General features: G+C 37.5%; 1 protein-coding gene across 5 annotated transcripts in view; it reads left to right on the top strand.

Moving 5' to 3' along the window:
- Positions 1 to 17,963, top strand: part of DPYD (dihydropyrimidine dehydrogenase) — a 336,532-nt gene that overhangs the window by 172,559 nt on the left and 146,010 nt on the right. For 4 of the 5 annotated variants that reach the window (XR_005953933.1, XR_005953934.1, XM_041421778.1 and 1 more), the window contains one exon: positions 3,279 to 3,494. Coding sequence is in view for 3 of the 5 variants with exons in the window: in XM_041421778.1 (XP_041277712.1) it covers positions 3,279 to 3,494 (216 nt within the window). In the remaining 2 variants the exon portion in view is untranslated. Of the gene's footprint in view, positions 1 to 656; positions 739 to 3,278; positions 3,495 to 17,963 lie in introns of those variants that run through there. The other variant, XM_041421780.1, reaches the window with a different exon arrangement.

Here is a 17,963-nt window from a genome sequence, read left to right as displayed (position 1 = left end):
CTACTTCTGAAAATCAAGAGAAGAGTTATTATAAATAAACTCTTGCCTGCAGGCTTTCTTCTCCTATTTGTTTGCGCAATGTCAGGGAAATCCTTCATTATAAAGATGATTTTACTTTCAGGAAGCTATATACCATTTTTTTTGCCAAAAATTTTGCTTTGTAGAAAGCAATGCATCAAGGCTTATAAAATATATTTATTTTATACGAATTGTGCGCAAAGGAAAAAAAAGTCAAAAAAAAAAAAATGGAGCAAAAAAGGAAGTGATAGGAAGGAGGGAGATAAATCTCCAAAGATGTATTGCCACTGACTACTGAACCTTCAGCTGCATCCTGCCCCTGTTTTTAAATACTTGGTTTATTCCTTTCATATTTCTCCCCCTGCCACCTCTGCTTGGGTCACTTCATCATTAACAAACCATTAGGCACATACTGTGGGACCTGAGTGCATGTGGGTGGAGTTCTTTGTGGTTCTGCTCTTTGGAAGGGAAGTAAGGCAGGAGAAATGGGCCCCTGTATGTAGTTTGGGAAGTGGCTTTAGGCTCGTTTGAATGATGGCGTGCAGGAGGCAAGGCCTATTCCTACATAGGTTATTTTCAACCATGTGCTTCAAAAGTCTTTCACTGCTTTTGTGCTTTTTTTTTTTTGTCTTGTATAGGATGTATTTTCTATTTTACCACAGAAAGGTCACTAAGAATCACTTTCAAGCAGCGTTCATTTTCGGTGAGAACAACTTTTAGAGATTTAATTGTCCTGCTTGGGCAAAGGAACAGTACAATGGAACTTCAGCTTCATATTCAGCACTCTCTGCCTATTTGTCTATAGCAAATTATATTTACAGTTGTACAAGCTGTGAATTGTTTGTGATCAATCCTCAGACTGAAATGTATTCACAGAGACCATTTGAACGATTCTGAATAGCAAATTAATTCAAAGTAGAAAATTGGATTTATTGCTCACATGTGCGCAAAGAGTGGAGTTGACCAAAGAATTTTCCTTAAGTCTTTGATGCCGTTCTGTAAGACTGAAAATCAAAGATTTTTTGGTAAGACTTCAGTATATCAGTGTTGATTTCAGCAGATTTCCCCACTTTCAGATATGTAGGAAACAAAAGTGCTAGAATTTAAAAAATTATTTAATTTGGATTGTGTGATCCAGGATTTTCTGGTTTGGCATTGAAAACAACATTTTGCAGTTGAAATATTAGTTAAGAAGAACAAACAAAAAAAAAAAAAAGTTAAAAGGATGAAATCAAACCCAAAGTAATAAAAAGATAAAAATACAAAATTCATTTTTCCTCCTCTTTTTTCTATTTGCCAGTTAACAAAAGCTTTTCAGATGTAGAATGCCAGGCTTTTTGGTTTTGGAAGAAATCAGATTCTCCTGGTGTAGAAAAATAGCCCTGTGGGGTATGACATGGAGGAAGCAGCGAGCACTCAGGTGTGGATGGGTGGAATGTAAGAAAATAGAGATAGTGATGAAGGTAATCTCACCCCTAAGGAGTTACAGCTGTGCTAATTATGAAGAATTAGGAACAGGCCTGCCCTTAATAGGCCACAGCTAGATCCAATTAGGGTGGGTATTGTAACAGAGTAGGTTGGCTGGTTGAGAAGTTGGATGGAGTTTGTTGGCTGTGCGGGGAAGAAGAAGGAGTCAGTGCTGTGAGAAGTCACCAAGAAGGTACGAAACCTTTGCAATAAGATGGCAACACTCAGGAAGGAAGAAATGGGGTATGTTTGGCTTTTTATGAAGTGTAACTGTGCTTTTTATGAAGTGTAACTCTCCGGCTGAGAGAGGTCATGATACTGAAGTGAGTTTGGTACCAGGTGTTAGGGGTCTTTAGAAATCAGCTTTTCTCAAAATGTCCACCATTAGGGACCCATTTAGGTTCACATCATTCAGACTAGGATAATTCCACCTTCAGTCCTTTTAAGCCATCAGAAAATTTGGCCCCAAAATGTATCCTCTTTGTCTGAAGATTCAAAGATCTGGGGTCAGAATAGTGTGAGGGGAGTCCACACAATCCCAAAACAAAACAGGCACGATCTCTCAGGTTTTAAACCAGCCTAGGAAACAAAAGGCACAAAAAAAGACAAAAACCTCCTCATCCTATCTGTGCTTTTTTAGTTTTTACAGGTAAAAATTGATTAAATAAGTTCCTTAGGGGAAAAAAAAATCAAAAAACCCAAAAGGCAGCAATTCCTGAGTGGCTGAGGCTTTTAGTCTGCTACAGAAAGTCTTCTCCAAACTTTAAGTACTGGTTCTTTTTGTCCTGCTGAAAAAAGTCTTCTTTTTAAAGACAGAAGAAACTGCTGTGCTCTTAGCTGTGACTTACTAGGAACACAGACAGTGTAGGGCTTCTCTGTATTTGAAGTTCCTGCTTTGTTTCTTTGTGATTTTATTGAGTCAACCATTTCCATGAACAAAGATTTAAATTCTACCCACCACAGCCTGATCAGGATGCTGTTCAGTATCCATACATGGAAAAAGCTTTTTCCCTCTGCAATTTTTGTATTATTAGATACAACATATACATTCAATGCTTTTAACTGACTCTTCAGAGAAAAGACTCTTTCAAATGAAAACAAAAGTGACTGTGGTGGCACAGCCATAATGTGTATGATGTTTTTGATGGCAATCAGACACTAACTTTTTTCACTCTTGAAGTGTATTCATACTACTACAATTAAATATAAACCCAGCATTAGTTTTGCATAGGTACGCCATTGTGTAGGCTGTATAAAAATCTTTCAAAGTAGGGGAAAAAGGTTCAAATTACATAGAGTTAGGGCTGAGTGATCCTCTACATGATGCTTTCCCTCATTTTTCACAACTTCTTATACTTTTTATAGATTGGCACCTGAGAAGAGAACTAGAAAGGGTCTGTCTGCATACCCTGGGTTTTTTCAATCTCACTATTAGTGACTGCTGTAGGGAATAGAGATGGCTCTTCAGAAAGGCTGAACAAACCTTTGGACTTAACCAGGCTTATCGGTACAGGATATAAAGTAACTTTTTCTGCATTGTTTTTGTTACTGTCAGTGTTATTTCCAGCATAGCATAGTATTACATCATGAAGACTGTTTGGGTTGAAGATGTTACATAGGTGAGTGTTTGCTTGTTTTGCTGAATTGTAAATCTGAACACAAAATAGAGTACTTAAACTTTGGGTTATTATATATTAATTATTCCCATATCAGGATTAATAATGAATTGTATAAAAATAGATCAGAAAAAAAAATCAGTTGTTTAGTGGTGTTGTTTGTTTGTTTTTTTACAGTCCTTATATGGTGTTGCAGTTTCTACAGTTCCGGAACTACCACTCTTCTATACTCCTATAGATTTAGTGGATATCAGTGTAGAAATGGCTGGACTGAAGTTTCCCAATCCTTTTGGCCTTGCCAGTGCAACCCCTGCTACTAGTTCTTCGATGATTCGAAGAGCATTTGAAGCTGGATGGGGCTTTGCTGTCACTAAAACATTCTCCCTGGATAAGGTGAGGAAATATTTTAATATTTTTTAATATTTTATGTGTATTTTGCATGTAACTATATCTTTGTATAATTGAAAAATGTCAATCTTTGGGGAATAGTTCTGTCACATCCAACTACCATAAAATAGCAGGGAATGGTTATGATGCATTGTGTAGTTCAACTAGCCTATGAGCTTTGCCCAGTGCAGTGACACAATTTCTGGTTCTGTTTGTTGTTACATTCTTCCCTTGTATTGCCCCAGCTTCTAATATTAGTCAACCATTAAGTGAAAAAGTAGGTTTTTTTTAAATACTGCAGTGAAAATGTTTTCTGTGGAGGATCAGAATGTACAGGGAATGAGTAACAGCTTTGTCACATAACTCATGAAAGGCGGATTCTGTGCCAGATGCTGCCAAGATAAGCCATGGAACTGGAGGTGCAGTTGCAATGTGATCATGTGGCTGCAAGGGGGAGGCTGGGTGGGAAGTGGAAGAGAAAGATGGAGGCAGCATAAAACCAACTCTATGGATAGGAGAACACAGTGACATCAACCTTCAGTAACATGTAGTGGAGGAGGAAAAAGTTAGAATTAAGCCTTGAAGCCTATGGCTCAGTGTGGCACCTTAAAAAAAAGCATTTTGTGTAGTTTTAAGTGTGTAATTGCTGGTTTGAATTCAGAAGAATTGCAACTTCTCGCTACGTTCAAAATAGTGAAGTGAGACTGAGCAAGAAGTTTGGAGAGTGAAAGAAAATAATAAATAACAGCTTTGATAAAGAGATCACAGAGAAAAGAAACAGGTTTTGAGCTGAGATGTAGATATGTTTGACTTGTGGAGAGAGGAAGAAAAGGTCACTCCTTGAACATAGGCCTGAGTAACAGTGTGAGTAATGACAATGTATTGTTAAGCAGTAACATACAGTAGTGTGGTCTTAAGAAAGCTTTTGAATTTAATTTGGATACAAGGGCCTTTTATTCTTGGTTCAGAGGAAGGATATACAAGGGTACTGATGGATGGAGCAGAATAGAGAAGGTGGATTTGTTTCTCTTCCACCTTTCCATGGGTAGGTATCATAGGTGAATTAACTGTATTGGGTGGCCCTCTAGTATGGGGAAGGTCAAGAACAAAATGCTGTATTGCTGCAGGATACTATAAAATATGTCAGGCTGGATTCTGCTGGCTCTTACACCTGAGGTAGCCCTGAGGAAGTAAGTGTTCATCTGGATTGCAGTGGAGATTCCAATCTACTTCCCAGGGTTTCTTATTAAAACACTTTTTAGGACATAAAAGTCATACAAATATGTTTACAACTGACTTACCTGTATAACATACCATCAGCTGTAATTATTCAGTGCCTAGGCTACAGCCAACCCATGGCAAGTACTGTGACTTATTTTTTTATCAGTTTTATTGCTGGTATGCTGGCAGTCCTGCCAGACTGCACGTTGATTACTGTGCATCTCGAGAGCTAAACAGACACAGGCTGAGTTCCAGCTTGGGTGGGAGTTCAGGAGGAAAGACATGCATGTTGTAGGAAGTGATGTTGGTGCTATACTAAGCAGCAGACTCTGAGTCATTTCTGAAATGGCGACTGCGAAGTGTTCCACTGGATGCCATGCTCTGGAGGTGTGACTCAGATAAAGGTCTTTCAAGTTTTTTTTAAAGTATTTGTTGCAATAGGATATTGAAGGTATAATTTAAGTTAGTAAGTTCAGAAAAGTGTTATCTAGTGAATTCTAGTTCAGTGATTGTTATTTCTGCTTAAGCTTCCTTCTAATATTCTGATATTGAATTGTGTTGTGTCTAGTAGAACTGTGTTCCACCCAAGTGCTGCCTAGTTTTTCTATTATTGTGTTCTTCCTAGTACTGCACTTCCCACAGGTGTATTTGTGGCATGATTTGAGATGCTTGGCTGAGAGGTGCTGCAGAAGTGAAATTGATTTTATTTATCAGAGTAACATGGTACTTAATACTTCAAAAATAATCAATTCAAATGGGAAGAAAAGCTCAGTAGGGTACAGCAGTTCTTATGTGAACTCAGTGTTATAGAAAGACTGCTCTTGTTGACTTAATGCTAGAACAAGTTGTTGGTAGAGTTTGAAATATTATAGGTTGCCATAATGTGCTGACTTTTCTTTTTTTTGCTAATTTAGCTTCTGATTATGTAGACGTGAATCTTGTACAGTTTTCAGCAGGGAGCAGAATGCTCTCTTGGGCTGTGGTACCAACGGTGGGGATTTCAGACTGAGCTGTCCTGCCCTGTCAGCTAGTCAAAGCAAACTACACAGCAGGATCAAGAGCAAAGATTTCCTGATCTAAGCCTGCAGAGCTGGTGGGAGGAGGGGGAGCAGCTCCCCAGACAGTACAGTTCCCAAGAGTGGAAGAGCTTCTGGGAAGGGAGAGAGCTTGCTAGACACAGTTTTTGGCAGCTGAAGCTTTCCACTTCAGCCTTGATTGTGTGTGGTGCAATTAGGATTCTGTGTTCTTCCCTCGTCTCCTCATTTTATCTGTCCCGGTAAGGCTTAACTGATGGGCTTCCTTCTGATTTGCCAAGTAAAACCTGCCTCTGTGGCCATGGGGACCTTAGCAGCAGCAGCAATTCTCCCTTTTCCAGAACCAGTGACTGAATTTGCCTCTGTGTTCAGACACTGGTAGGGGAAACTCGTGAATTCCCTGTTTACCATGGGCATCTTTGGCACTTCAGCGAAAGGGACTGATGCTGGCTAAATATGAGTGACATATAGGTGGTAAAAAGCATACACAAATCACAAATTTCCATGCATTAACTACAGTGTGATGGAATAAGGTCAGAGAGAAAAGCATGATAAATCTTGGAAGAAGAGGATCTAAGGATAGAGATAAAAAAGGACTCAGGCTGGACAGCTGTGATTCTCATAAGACACAGGATTTATTTCATATGAGCTATTTCTCCTTTTCTCTCTTCCATCATCTAGCACAGAATGCTCCTCTAAAACACAAGGCCAGGGATCCCTGCAGCCCATGTGCTGCCTTGTACACAGGAGCTGTTGGGGAACAGTGCTGGAGCTCAGCCTCTGGACCATAATTTTCTCCCCTAGTCTTTCTAATCCTCCTGTGTCTTGGCCTCACCTTGAAAGCTTCACATGCTGCCCACAGGGAGTTAGCACAGAGCGCGGTTTGGTGCCGTGCTCACTCCCTTTTTAAACACCCACGTACCTTGGTCATAATTGTCTTCATGACAATCTTGGTAGCATTTTCTGTTCGTAGGGTAAGCATTTCAACTGAGAATGATTCAGCAAAGTTTGTTCTTGCATACTACTGTACTATTGTTGAAACCTACAAAAAAGCTAACGTAAGAAATAGCTGAAATTCCTTCAGAGTATTTATACTTTGAAATCTACTGCAGTCTACATACTTTAGAAGGTGCTGGATATTATAGTGTAGGGTAAATTTTAATCATAGGGGATTGTACCTATATGTGTCTGAAGGTATCTGGGAGGGAGATGGTGACTAGTAGAATTTTATTTATTAAATTAAACATCTTTGCACAGCTGCTTTACTATCAACTAGATTTGATTTCTTCCAGAAGAGAGAATAACTGCTTTTGAAATGGACAATCACTAGAAAGACAAATGGTAGCAGAATAGAAGTGTGTCTTCACACATGTTTTTCTACATTCATGTCTTCCCTTTTTGACTGCAGGATCAATAGCTCATTGCTCTGTTGGTTCAAATAGTATTTCTGTCTTGTTCCGATAACTGTATGCAGCAACGTTATTTGTAAATTCTGTTTGCAGGGTATTGAAGGGAAATGAGGGAGCTGCATATCATATAGTCCACAATAAATGGATACCAATTATTACCTCTTTTAGAGCTTAGATGAACAGAAAACTACATTCAGAATGACACATACTGCATTAATTAGACACATAACTGTGAGTGGGAGGGTTTTAGGAAAAGTGCTATAGTGAGCTGGTTTATTTACTAAGAATTTATTAGTGAGTATTGTTAAGAACACAAAATTTGTCTTAAAACCTCTAATCAGAAAGTTTGTATAAACATAGTATCAAAATAAGTCCAATGTTATATGAGGTGTGTACATCCCTATGCCATATTCACTACCACGGTGAGGAGTTTATAGCAGAAATTAGGGGTTTGTCAGCTGAATTCAGGCTTTGTTGTTCTCTCACTGCATTGTACGGGCTGTTTAGAAAGACGAAAAAACAACTGGGTTAGCAAAAATGTTTGCTTTGATTTTTAGATGCTTCCTTCACTTCTAAAATTTAATTCTGATTAATCAGACACATCTGTCTTTATTTTCTTGTGACATGCATTGATTTGTGATGCTGTCGCTTTCAATAATGCAGAAACAGTTGCCTTTATTATGAGAACCAGCAGAAATCAACATGCAGACTAACTTCACTTTTAATCCTTAATTTTTTTCATTACATATGGAGCAAGTTCCGTGGATGATTTTAAAAACAAAGCTGCAATTAAAACTAGATTAAATCTGAACTAAACCGTAGCGGAGGAAACTTTCTAGCCATAATATATGTTTATGCAGTTTACAGATGTAGATTTTACAATACATTTTCAGAACCATTTCTAAATAAAAATGATTGCTGGCAGAGAATTAATTAATTTGCCCAGTATATATTGCATTTCTATGTGGTGTTATTACAAATACATATTCAGGCTCCAGCTAGTTCTCTTTCTGTACATTTGCACTCTGTGCACCTTGCTTCATAATTGAAGGTGGTAAAAAATCATAGTACAATGATGCATTGTTTTCCATAACATTAGTATTTCACAGAAGTGAATCTGTATTACAAAATGTATATTTTTGTATGATATTACAGCATAGTAATTTAGATTAAGCTAGTTATAATTTATGGTGCCAAGCCAAAAAGCTATTTAAGATGCATTAAAATGCAGAACCATGACATTTGAAATTCTGATGTTCTTAATATGACAAAGGTTATTCTATGGAGTTTTGCTATAATATGAAATATTAATATTTCACAATACAGTTTTGATGAAGTACAATTTGCCTAGCTTGCATATGATAAAGAAATTAAATGCTTACCAAGGGAGTTCAGTGAGAATTAGAGCCCCGCCTGAACATCTGCTTGAAATGTTATTATCCTGTCCTACTGACAGCATCGCTCCCTCATTGTTTTTCAAGATTGACAGCTGAATATTGTACTGATTTCTGCAGCAAATATGTCTAGGTGAACTTTGTTTGGTTTTTAGGAATTTAGAACACGCTTTTGATTTCCATCCTATAATTTTTTTTTTATACTCTTGACATTTGTAGATGCCAGATTGAGGTCTAGTATGCTGTAGCAAAGATAGACCATTGACTTGCAACGAAATGCCAGTTGATATCTCAGTAAACAGAAATATTACTATTCTTTATTGTGTGGTCTGTATGAAAGCTGTATGGGCTTTCTTTGGGGAGACAATGATCAGATTGTTAATGTCAAATATAAAAGGGACTGTTTGCCTTTCTACTAAGCAGCATTAAACAACTTTTATTAACTACATTTTTGAACAGAAAAATGAGCATTTTATGAGATTCCTTAGCACACAACACTCTTAAATTATTTTCTTGTTGTACAAGTTTTAAAATTCTTATTGGTTTTCATATTCTTAGGAGTTATATCCTTCATTTTGTTCGGTATTTCTGAAAAAAATTTTAATAAGAAATACAGTCTTGATTGTTTGATATTTTTTGTATTTCTGGATAAGTGCACAAAATCAGTGACGTTTAACAGGAGAAGTAAAAGGCTATGCTAGAGAAGTGCTATGGAATGTAATTATCATCTTTTAAAATGCTGTAGTTATGCCATTTTAGTTTTTTACAGAAAATGTGTTATTTAGCTATAAAAAATGGAACAAATAATGTTGTGAATCTAAGTAGCATGAAAACAGACTTTCCTCCTTTTTCCATGAGAAAAACTATTTCTATGATGTGTTCAACTTAAGGATCAGATCTCATCTCTCTACTTCCTTTTACCCTACCCCATTTAAAGAAGACTGGAGACTTCTTAGTACGCAAATAACTTCAAAAGCTTCAAAATTGCTGTGTGAGGAACTGGAAAGGACTGCATTTAACTATTCTTTTTCCTCAGTCCATACCCCTGGTGGTGTAGGGGTTTGGCATATCTTCACCCGTGAAGAATCCATCTGGAGAGATGTAGCACAGCTTGAACACAGTGAAAGACCAAAGATCCCAGCACTGAGAGCTTTAACAAAGTCATTATTGATAAGCCAAAGCTTTTACTACCACAGCTGAAGTCTGCACCAGGTAGATGCCCACCTTAAACTGCTGCAGGTGTGCATCTTGACACCAGTGAATTTGCAAATGAGGCACTTTGGGCCAGTCAAAAATCTGGTTTTGCCATCAGTAATTCTGTTTGTTTTGACCAATTAATATTTCAAATGCTGAAGATAACAAAGTACATTTTTAAAGCAAGAGTTTAGCAACAGTCTGTAAAAAGTTTCTCTCTCTCTCTGTGATTGTGTTTACTGCTTTAGAAATTAAAAACTTCTTACAAGTTCGTGATAAAAAATTAAACCTCTGGGGAAATGTTTAGTCCCACTCTTCCTGTAGCATTAAATATCACAGAAATGCTACACTTCTTCTGCAGTGGGAGTCTCTTTTCTGCACGGAGTCTCTCATGGAGAAGTCTGTTATCTCAAGGCGTGGAGCACAATGTGACAATTCATCAGTGGAAGACAGAGCGATCTGTCATGCAGGGGTGTTGCACATTGAGTCAGAAAACCTCATCTGTGCTGAAGGACAGATTTTTACAAACAGAGGGTCAGCAGTTTTCTTCCCATGTTATCACTTTTTCTGCCATGCACCCTCGTGGAGCAGAGTGAGCATGGCTGGAACTTATGCCTTGAACTCATGGCATGAATTCCACGAAGTCTAAGCTGGCAGTGGTTTACCTTCCTCAGAGCTGCACACAAAGCTAGCCAGCAAAGGTAAAACCAGATATATGTCTAAAATTGGTTCTTGGTAGGCTGCAGGATTCTCAGTTATGGCTAAAGTATTTGGTTTCTATTCATCTGGAGATGTTTTACGCAGTATTTCGAGGTTGTTTCTTTTCATGTCTTGTTGTTCTGGAGTCTGGTTTAAAACAGTGTGGCCAGGGTGCATATACAGATACAAAGTGTAAGTGTGAAGATTAATCTAGAGCTTGAATATTTCAGGCAGTTTATGTATAAAAGACTTGTAAATCAGTCTTTAAGGTATTTTTTAATCTGAAAACTGTTGTGTATTGTAATGAAACTTATAGTGCACTTAGATTGGCATAGCTGAGGAGCAGTTCAAGTGTAATTCTGAAGGAGCTTACAGACTGAAACACTGAGGATTTTGCTACATAAGCCTTTATGTAAAAAACAGCTTCCAAAAGTAGGAGTGTTCATTCCTGCTCAGCATAATATATGCTGTTCTGATAGTGACCACTACTTGAGAGAGGACATAATTTCTATTCATAGTGCAACTATTACCCAGTCAGTCAAACAAAATGGATGCAAATTTTACACTGGTTAAAAATCAGTACAGTGTTTCTTTTTATGTTGGAGAAGCTGCTGTGCTCTTCACTAATTTTGCTTTGTTTACCTCATTCTTCTGAAAATACCTGCAAATATTTATCAAGAGAGAGACAAGGAGAGCACACATGCATGATTTTCCAAAACTGCTGAGGATCTGCAGTTGACTGTATCTGAAGTACTCAACATTTTTGAATATCACATCCTGAATAAACAGGATTCTAAAAAGCAAATATGTAACATGCTTCTGTAAAATACCATTCAGCTACATTTTTCTGTGGTTGTTTTGTATGTCCTTGGGAGGTTGTTGGTGATCTTGAAAATGATTCATAATTTTTTGTCTGGAAGGAATTCAGCTAAAAAGACAGTTTGAATGCAAGTTAGAAATTGGCAAGTGTAACTCTGAAATTTAGAATTTTCACATATTTTCCATGCTCAATTCAGATTTGTTGCAAACCTTTTCATTTTGTGCCAAGCAACTGCATCTAACTTTCTCAAGTGGCATTAATATATTTTATAATTCATTAGAAAAGACTGTCGGATATTTTTCTTAATAGTTATATTTAAAACACCTGAGACAATCACAGCATAAAGCCATACTTAATATTTTTAAGTTTCAGCATAAATTACAAACTTCCCTATTTTTTGAAATTGTTACGATGCACTTTAATAGCTAACCACAGACATTCAGGAAAAAATGAAGTCTTTATTTTGTCAATATACAATTCAGAAGATTCCCTTCTGTCAAGTCACTGGCTTTTTGTTTCTCCCCATTTGATTAAGTGCACATGTCAGAGTTCAGGTTTTTTCCCTCATTTCCACATTGTAATTATAAAAATGAATCCAGAATACCATCTAGACGTCAGTCTAGGCCTACTGAGATACTGAAGTGGAATGAAGGAAAAGTGGTTGTCATGATTCAGTTGCTCTGATTTACATTTCAGCATCTTTGCTGAGGCCGGAATTCACTGCTGTGGCCAAAGGCTGGCTTGTGCAGAAGCCTGGGTGTCCCTTTGTGTCCCCAGCCGTGCCCACTGGCATGCCAAGGCTGCACGTGCCTTGGGGAGCCCTTCCAGCGCTGGGCTCCTGCCCTGGCAGCCGCTGGTGGCTTCTGCTCCCGCTGGGCACGTGGCAAGGCAGCAGTGCTGTGGGGTGGCTGCTTTTCTGCTCTGCACCACAGGCTGCAGAGACCTGCAAGCTCCTCATGCAGCAGCCATGGCCCCAAGATTCCTGCTTGGACCATGCAGTCTTGCAAGATGCTTGCAGAAATGTGGCCCCAAATTGCCTTTACAGGGACACTGAGATCGTCGTCAAGCATGTTTATGGTGCTGTACAGCTTGTGTTAAGAATTTTGCAGGCATTAGCTGAAATGATGTGTCTCTGAACTGGCATCATTTCCACACATGAGTTTACATGGTTTAGCTTAATCATTTTTCAAGGAATTTTTGGTTATGCCACTGTAGCTTCTATGTACAGGTGATACAGTTCTCTTTAAGTGTTTGGGTTATCTCAGGTCTTGAGTTTCCACTTAGTAAATTAAAAGGATAAGGCTGTGTTCAACATCTGATTTGCCCACACAAGAAGTTAAGAAAGCAAAGAGCTGATTTTTTGAATCTGATGGTGATATAATTGCATTTACTCCTGATTGACATTGTTGCAAAAGCAGAATGAAGCCCCATATGTTTAAAAAACCTGACAGGTTCTTATGTTAAAACACCTATTAGTAAGCCAAATATGTATGTAAGTGTATTCTGAATAACATTTCTCATCATTATTTGAGATACAGAATTATCTATTTTTTTTTAACTACAATAGCAATTGTGGGATTCTATCCTTCAGTCCGGAAGTGTAGGATTTTTGTGAATAAGTCCTCTGGAGTTAATTCCAGGAGGACACAAGTGTATGCATTCTGTGAACTTTGGAATTACTACTTTAAGAATTATTCAAAAAGCTCTTGTCAATGCTAATTGCAAATCCAATTTTCAGTCTATAGAAAAAGGAACACACATTTTTAGGAATCCCTTAATATCCATGTTCTGTTACTCTTTAATTGTATTTCCTCACATCTTGTATTATAAGGACTTACAACTTTAGATTTGTGTGGAGGACTTGATACTACTTCAAAAATTATTTCTAGTGAATTACACTAATGCTATTAAATTATTATTGAGTGTTGACATTTTATACTTTATTTTGACTTTTCTGGTGCATTTTAGACTATGAAGCAGTTAATTACAATAAAAGCTATAGGTCGCAAAAGCAGCTAACACCACCTTTTCACTGTTTTAGAACATATATTTAAACTTACAATATGTTAGTAAATTTTAATTTTTTTTTCTTTAACTTCTGCTTGCCTGACTTCTTTGATAATTTAGTGCAGTATAAGAGAAAAAAAATTAAATTCCTTAACCGCATTACAAATGAAAAAGATAAAAGCTAATGTTATAGCTGAATGTTTCTTTGTTAGCAGCTGACCTTCTACTCCTAGAGAAAAGAAAGTCTTGGCTAGAAGACAGTTCAATAAATGAACAGGCTATATATTGATTTTTCTCCCTCTTCCCTTGTTATGTAATATGATTTCCCTTCCCTTGCAAGGGTTGCTGTTGTACAGGATAGGGCTGGGATCATGGTCGTGGAAGCGTATGGGAATGTGTAGACTAAGGAAGGCTGTCACAGCAGTCAATAAGATCTGAGAGGTGTTGACTAATTGCCTGCTAATTACACAGTAAATTGTCTAATTAAGCTGATGGTTAATTAGGGTACGCTCGCACAGCAGTCTTATGGAATTTTTGTCTGATGTCTGGGAAGCAGCTTGTGTAATTGGCAAACTGGTAAGGACTGGCAGAGCCCATGGCTGGGAAGCGCGCTGCCAGCAGATGACAGAGTAAGGATGCGTTTGCACAAAGGTTGTCATGTGAACACGCAGGGGTTTGTTAGCCTTCTCCAGCAACGTGGCAGCCAGCACAACCAGGAATCGAGCTGAGAGCTGCTGGAAGCTGTAAATAAAATAAGGCTTAAGCATGTAATATTAGAAAAGCAGTGACATGTGCTCTTTTATTTTAGTCAGTTTGAACTTTAGATAAACACAGGGTATCAAAATTCTCATGTACAGAACTTCACCAAACTGTGTGACTTGACCATGGCAGTAATTATGGTATTGTGATCTATTTAGTGGAGTCCCAAAATGATCCTGTTTCCAGGGAGCTGCTGTATGTATGTTGTTGAAAAAGTATAGTTGTTAATAAGGATGCTTGCCAGCCATCAAAACCGTCATGTGTGGCATTCTGAATGCACTTTAATTGGCATTGTGTCCATCCCTAAATGTGACAGAGTACGAGCAGGTCATAATGGTGCCCTGAGCAAAATATGTGCACACTGTGCATAACTATAATATCATTAATGAAAATCTAGATTCCCGATTCTGACCCAAAGCCAATGGAAATGGTCAGGCATGTTAAGCAGAGAGAACCTGGGCAGTGCAGGAGTACAGACATCAAATTCAGCCAAGCATGACTTTGTTGTGACTTAAATTTTTCATTCAGTAAAATGACATGGTATGTGGACTTTCTTGAAGTTAATTACAAAGGTAAATATCCTGCAGAATCAGAATTTCACAACACATGATTGGGTCTTCAAATGACACTGTGATTTAATTTTGAGTTACGCATCTGCAAAATCGATGAACAAAATAGGTCTTTGTATATCATGAGCTAAACCAAACAAAGTGTGCATGTATATAGGTACTTATTTGTTAAGAAGGTTTTGATGTCACTTGAGCAAAGTGAAACTTAATATCCACTTTGATTCCTGGCAAACACATTTGTTTATGAGGTCCACATCCTTTTACTCCTGAGCATTTGGGGTATGTGGTTTGGGCGCAGTCTCTTTCTAGAAGAACAAGAAAAATTAAGTGAATTCTGGATGGCTGCTGAAACTTGGTTTTCATTTTTTTTTCTTTAAATTTAAACCACACATATGTTTTTTCTTCCATAGAAATAGAATTTTAAAACAATCAAAATATGAGAGATTAAATTATACTTTCTTTGAACAAATAAAGCAAATTTTATCCTGTGATCTTGCTCCTTCTACTTACCTGCACAGTTAATAATGCCTTTATGTAGCACCTTCTATGTAGTGAATGTTAGTTTATGATTTTTTCTTCAAAAATAATTGGGTAAAATCATGGTACATTAAGAGCGTTCTCACTGTGCCAGTCATCAAACACAGGACTCCAAACACTCACAAGCTAGTCTAAAAGGCCTTAAACCTTCTCTGAGGGGAATTTTAACAAGACTTGTAATGTTGCTCCTCTGTGTATACTTCCCCAGAAGCAAATGCTACCATTCCCCTGAATCAGATCCTGTGAATTGTTGCATAAAATGAAAAAGGTGAAGTATATTGGTTCAAGTCAAAACCATACAGGGAGGCCTTGTGTACATAATTTTCTTTCAAATAAAAGATACTTTAAATTTACATTTAATATTTATATGTAGGATTTTTCTGCATCCATCTGCATGTATGTAAAAACAAACCTCTTCAATTAATTTTGTCTTACTGTTTTTAAGGTTTATTCTTTAAAAGTACTGGCAAAACTATTGGTTTTGCCTCTGACAGCATATTCAGGAGCAAAGCTCACTTCACCAGCCAACTGCAGGAACTGAAAGCATACGTTGCAACCTTCACAGTTGCTTTCATTTTCTGTCATGGGGCAGCAAATGGATATGTTCTAATGCATTTTATTCTCTGAAGACAAAGGAGTTCAGAGGATAATTGTTACTTTTTTTGTATCCTTCAAAAGGAATTTCTGGCACATGCTATTATGATTTATGCTTTAATAAATCACACAAACATAGAAAAGCATGTTTCTAGTAATTCACACGGTATAGTAAATGTATGTGTGTAAAGCCCTATTGCAACATGACGATCTGCAATAAAAATTGAATGGCAAAAATGCTGCTGTTAAACTGCATCAGTAGCCAACTTATTTTAGAAATAATTTCTTGTAAACCTGAAAATCTTTTTCATATGCAGTTGTTGGTCTGTCTTATATGTCTGTGGAACCTATGAAAACTGGAAACATTTCCCAAATGTCCCTAATGCAGTCTGTCCCAAAGCATCTTCCTGGTCCGTTGTCAAGCCTCATGCTTAAGCAATGGGGTCAGAGGAGCACGCTGTCGGTGTTGTGTTCAGCTTTATTGCCTGGGATGGTTCTCTCCCTGAGCAGTTCAGGAGGGTTCCTGTTTGCACCCTTTTATTTAATCTGTATATCAAGCCATAGAGAAGGTTTAGTAATGTGACATTGATTGAAGTGTTTTCAATATGTCGAAACTCAGCTTTACAACTCTCAGCTGATTTAGCTGGAGCAGCTGATTGCATTGTTCAAATGTTTGTGGGAGACTGGGGCATGGTTGAAAGCATGCTGAGCAAAAGTCAATCCAGACAAGATAGGAGTGATGCTGGGATCATTAGAGGAAACATCCAGAGGCTACAGCAAGAGAATTATCAGTCCTTCCAGCTGAGGGATGTAGTTCCATTCCAGGCTGTAGCTGCAGCAAAAGATAAGAGCCAAAAGCCTTACACCCCTTTTATTTTCTGAACACAAGCTTTGCCATGAGTATCCACGCTTTGTATTTCAAGATTAACCTACTGCCAGCCTGTGCTATATTGGACTGGGTCTTAAATCTGTCCAAATATTGTCAGTGGTGGTGAACTTCACGGCTTGAATTCTGCCAAGGGAATCAAAACTGCCCCTAGCTTGTACTACCTGTTTCAGGTGTGCTGGGATGGAGCAGAAGGAGATGCTGGCAGTTCACAGAACCCACTTGTTGCACGTGCTTGGAGCTCCTGCCCAGGGTGTTCTGTAACAGCCCAAATCCCTTAGCTCCAGCACAAACTTGCGCTTGTTTTTCCTCCCTAACTTTGCAAGAATTGAAGAGATGATGAATATTGGGTTTCTTGTTGCTACTGGATTTTTATTATTCTGTTTTAAGTTTGTACTGCTGCCAAAAACAGTGTTCTCAGAAGGTCAGTTGATTGCTGCTCTTGTGTAGGAGGTATATTTTAAAGACTGACAGGATTACCTGAAATAGGTGATTTCACGTGGAGGTAACACAGGTCTCAAACACATAAATAAGCAAAATCTTATTTTCCTATATTCTGGATATAGGACTATAGAAATTCATCAAACTCAGATTAATTTCTCTCTTGATATTTGTGGGTTTTTTTGATATCCAGAGATTTTTTGTGCCTTTAAGAAGAACTAAATACTGGAAATGTCCAAATTTATTGGGTATATATTTTTGAGTGTCACATTTTGTAAATGATTATATTTTTGTCATTTCTTATTCTAGACTAAAAATCTGCATTTATCTTGGTTAAACTTGAACAAATCTATCAACCAGAACATTCATAATAGTATATAATAATTTATTTTTTTTAGAAACAGAAATGCTGATCTAATTTTTGCTTCACAATAATACTGTCTATATATAAATACATAGTGTTTTTTACTTGCACAACTTTACTCTCATAATATACTTTAGATTTTCATTTCTATTTTAACACTATGGTTAGAGAAGGCTCTAAAAACGTGTCAGAGAGTAAGAATATATCTGAGAGTAAAGTACTAAAATGATAAACCAAGGACCATCAATCTCATGACTTCTTTCTTATGCCCCTCGCTACAATACTAAAAGTGATGCTTTGCTACCCTAACAAAAATTGTTCTTACTATGTGTTGGGAGTTATATACCTGCAGATACATAAGCTCTGTTTTGTGATGTTTATTTAATTGGGTGGTGTGTTTTGTGTTTCTTGCATTCCTTCTTCAACAATATTTAAAAAATTAATTCCAGAGAGTGCAAGGATTTAATGATATTTTAAATGATTAAAAAACCCCCCAGTTTCTACAGAGTGACATATTTCAAGCTCTGCTAAAAATATACCTGATGGT

The sequence above is a fragment of the Onychostruthus taczanowskii genome, unplaced genomic scaffold (assembly GCF_017590055.1).
Source record: "Onychostruthus taczanowskii isolate IOZ18803 unplaced genomic scaffold, ASM1759005v1 scaffold7, whole genome shotgun sequence".
Classification (NCBI taxonomy): Eukaryota; Metazoa; Chordata; class Aves; order Passeriformes; family Passeridae; genus Onychostruthus; species Onychostruthus taczanowskii.
Note: the sequence above shows the minus strand (reverse complement) of the source record. Positions and strands in the feature narration are given on the sequence as shown.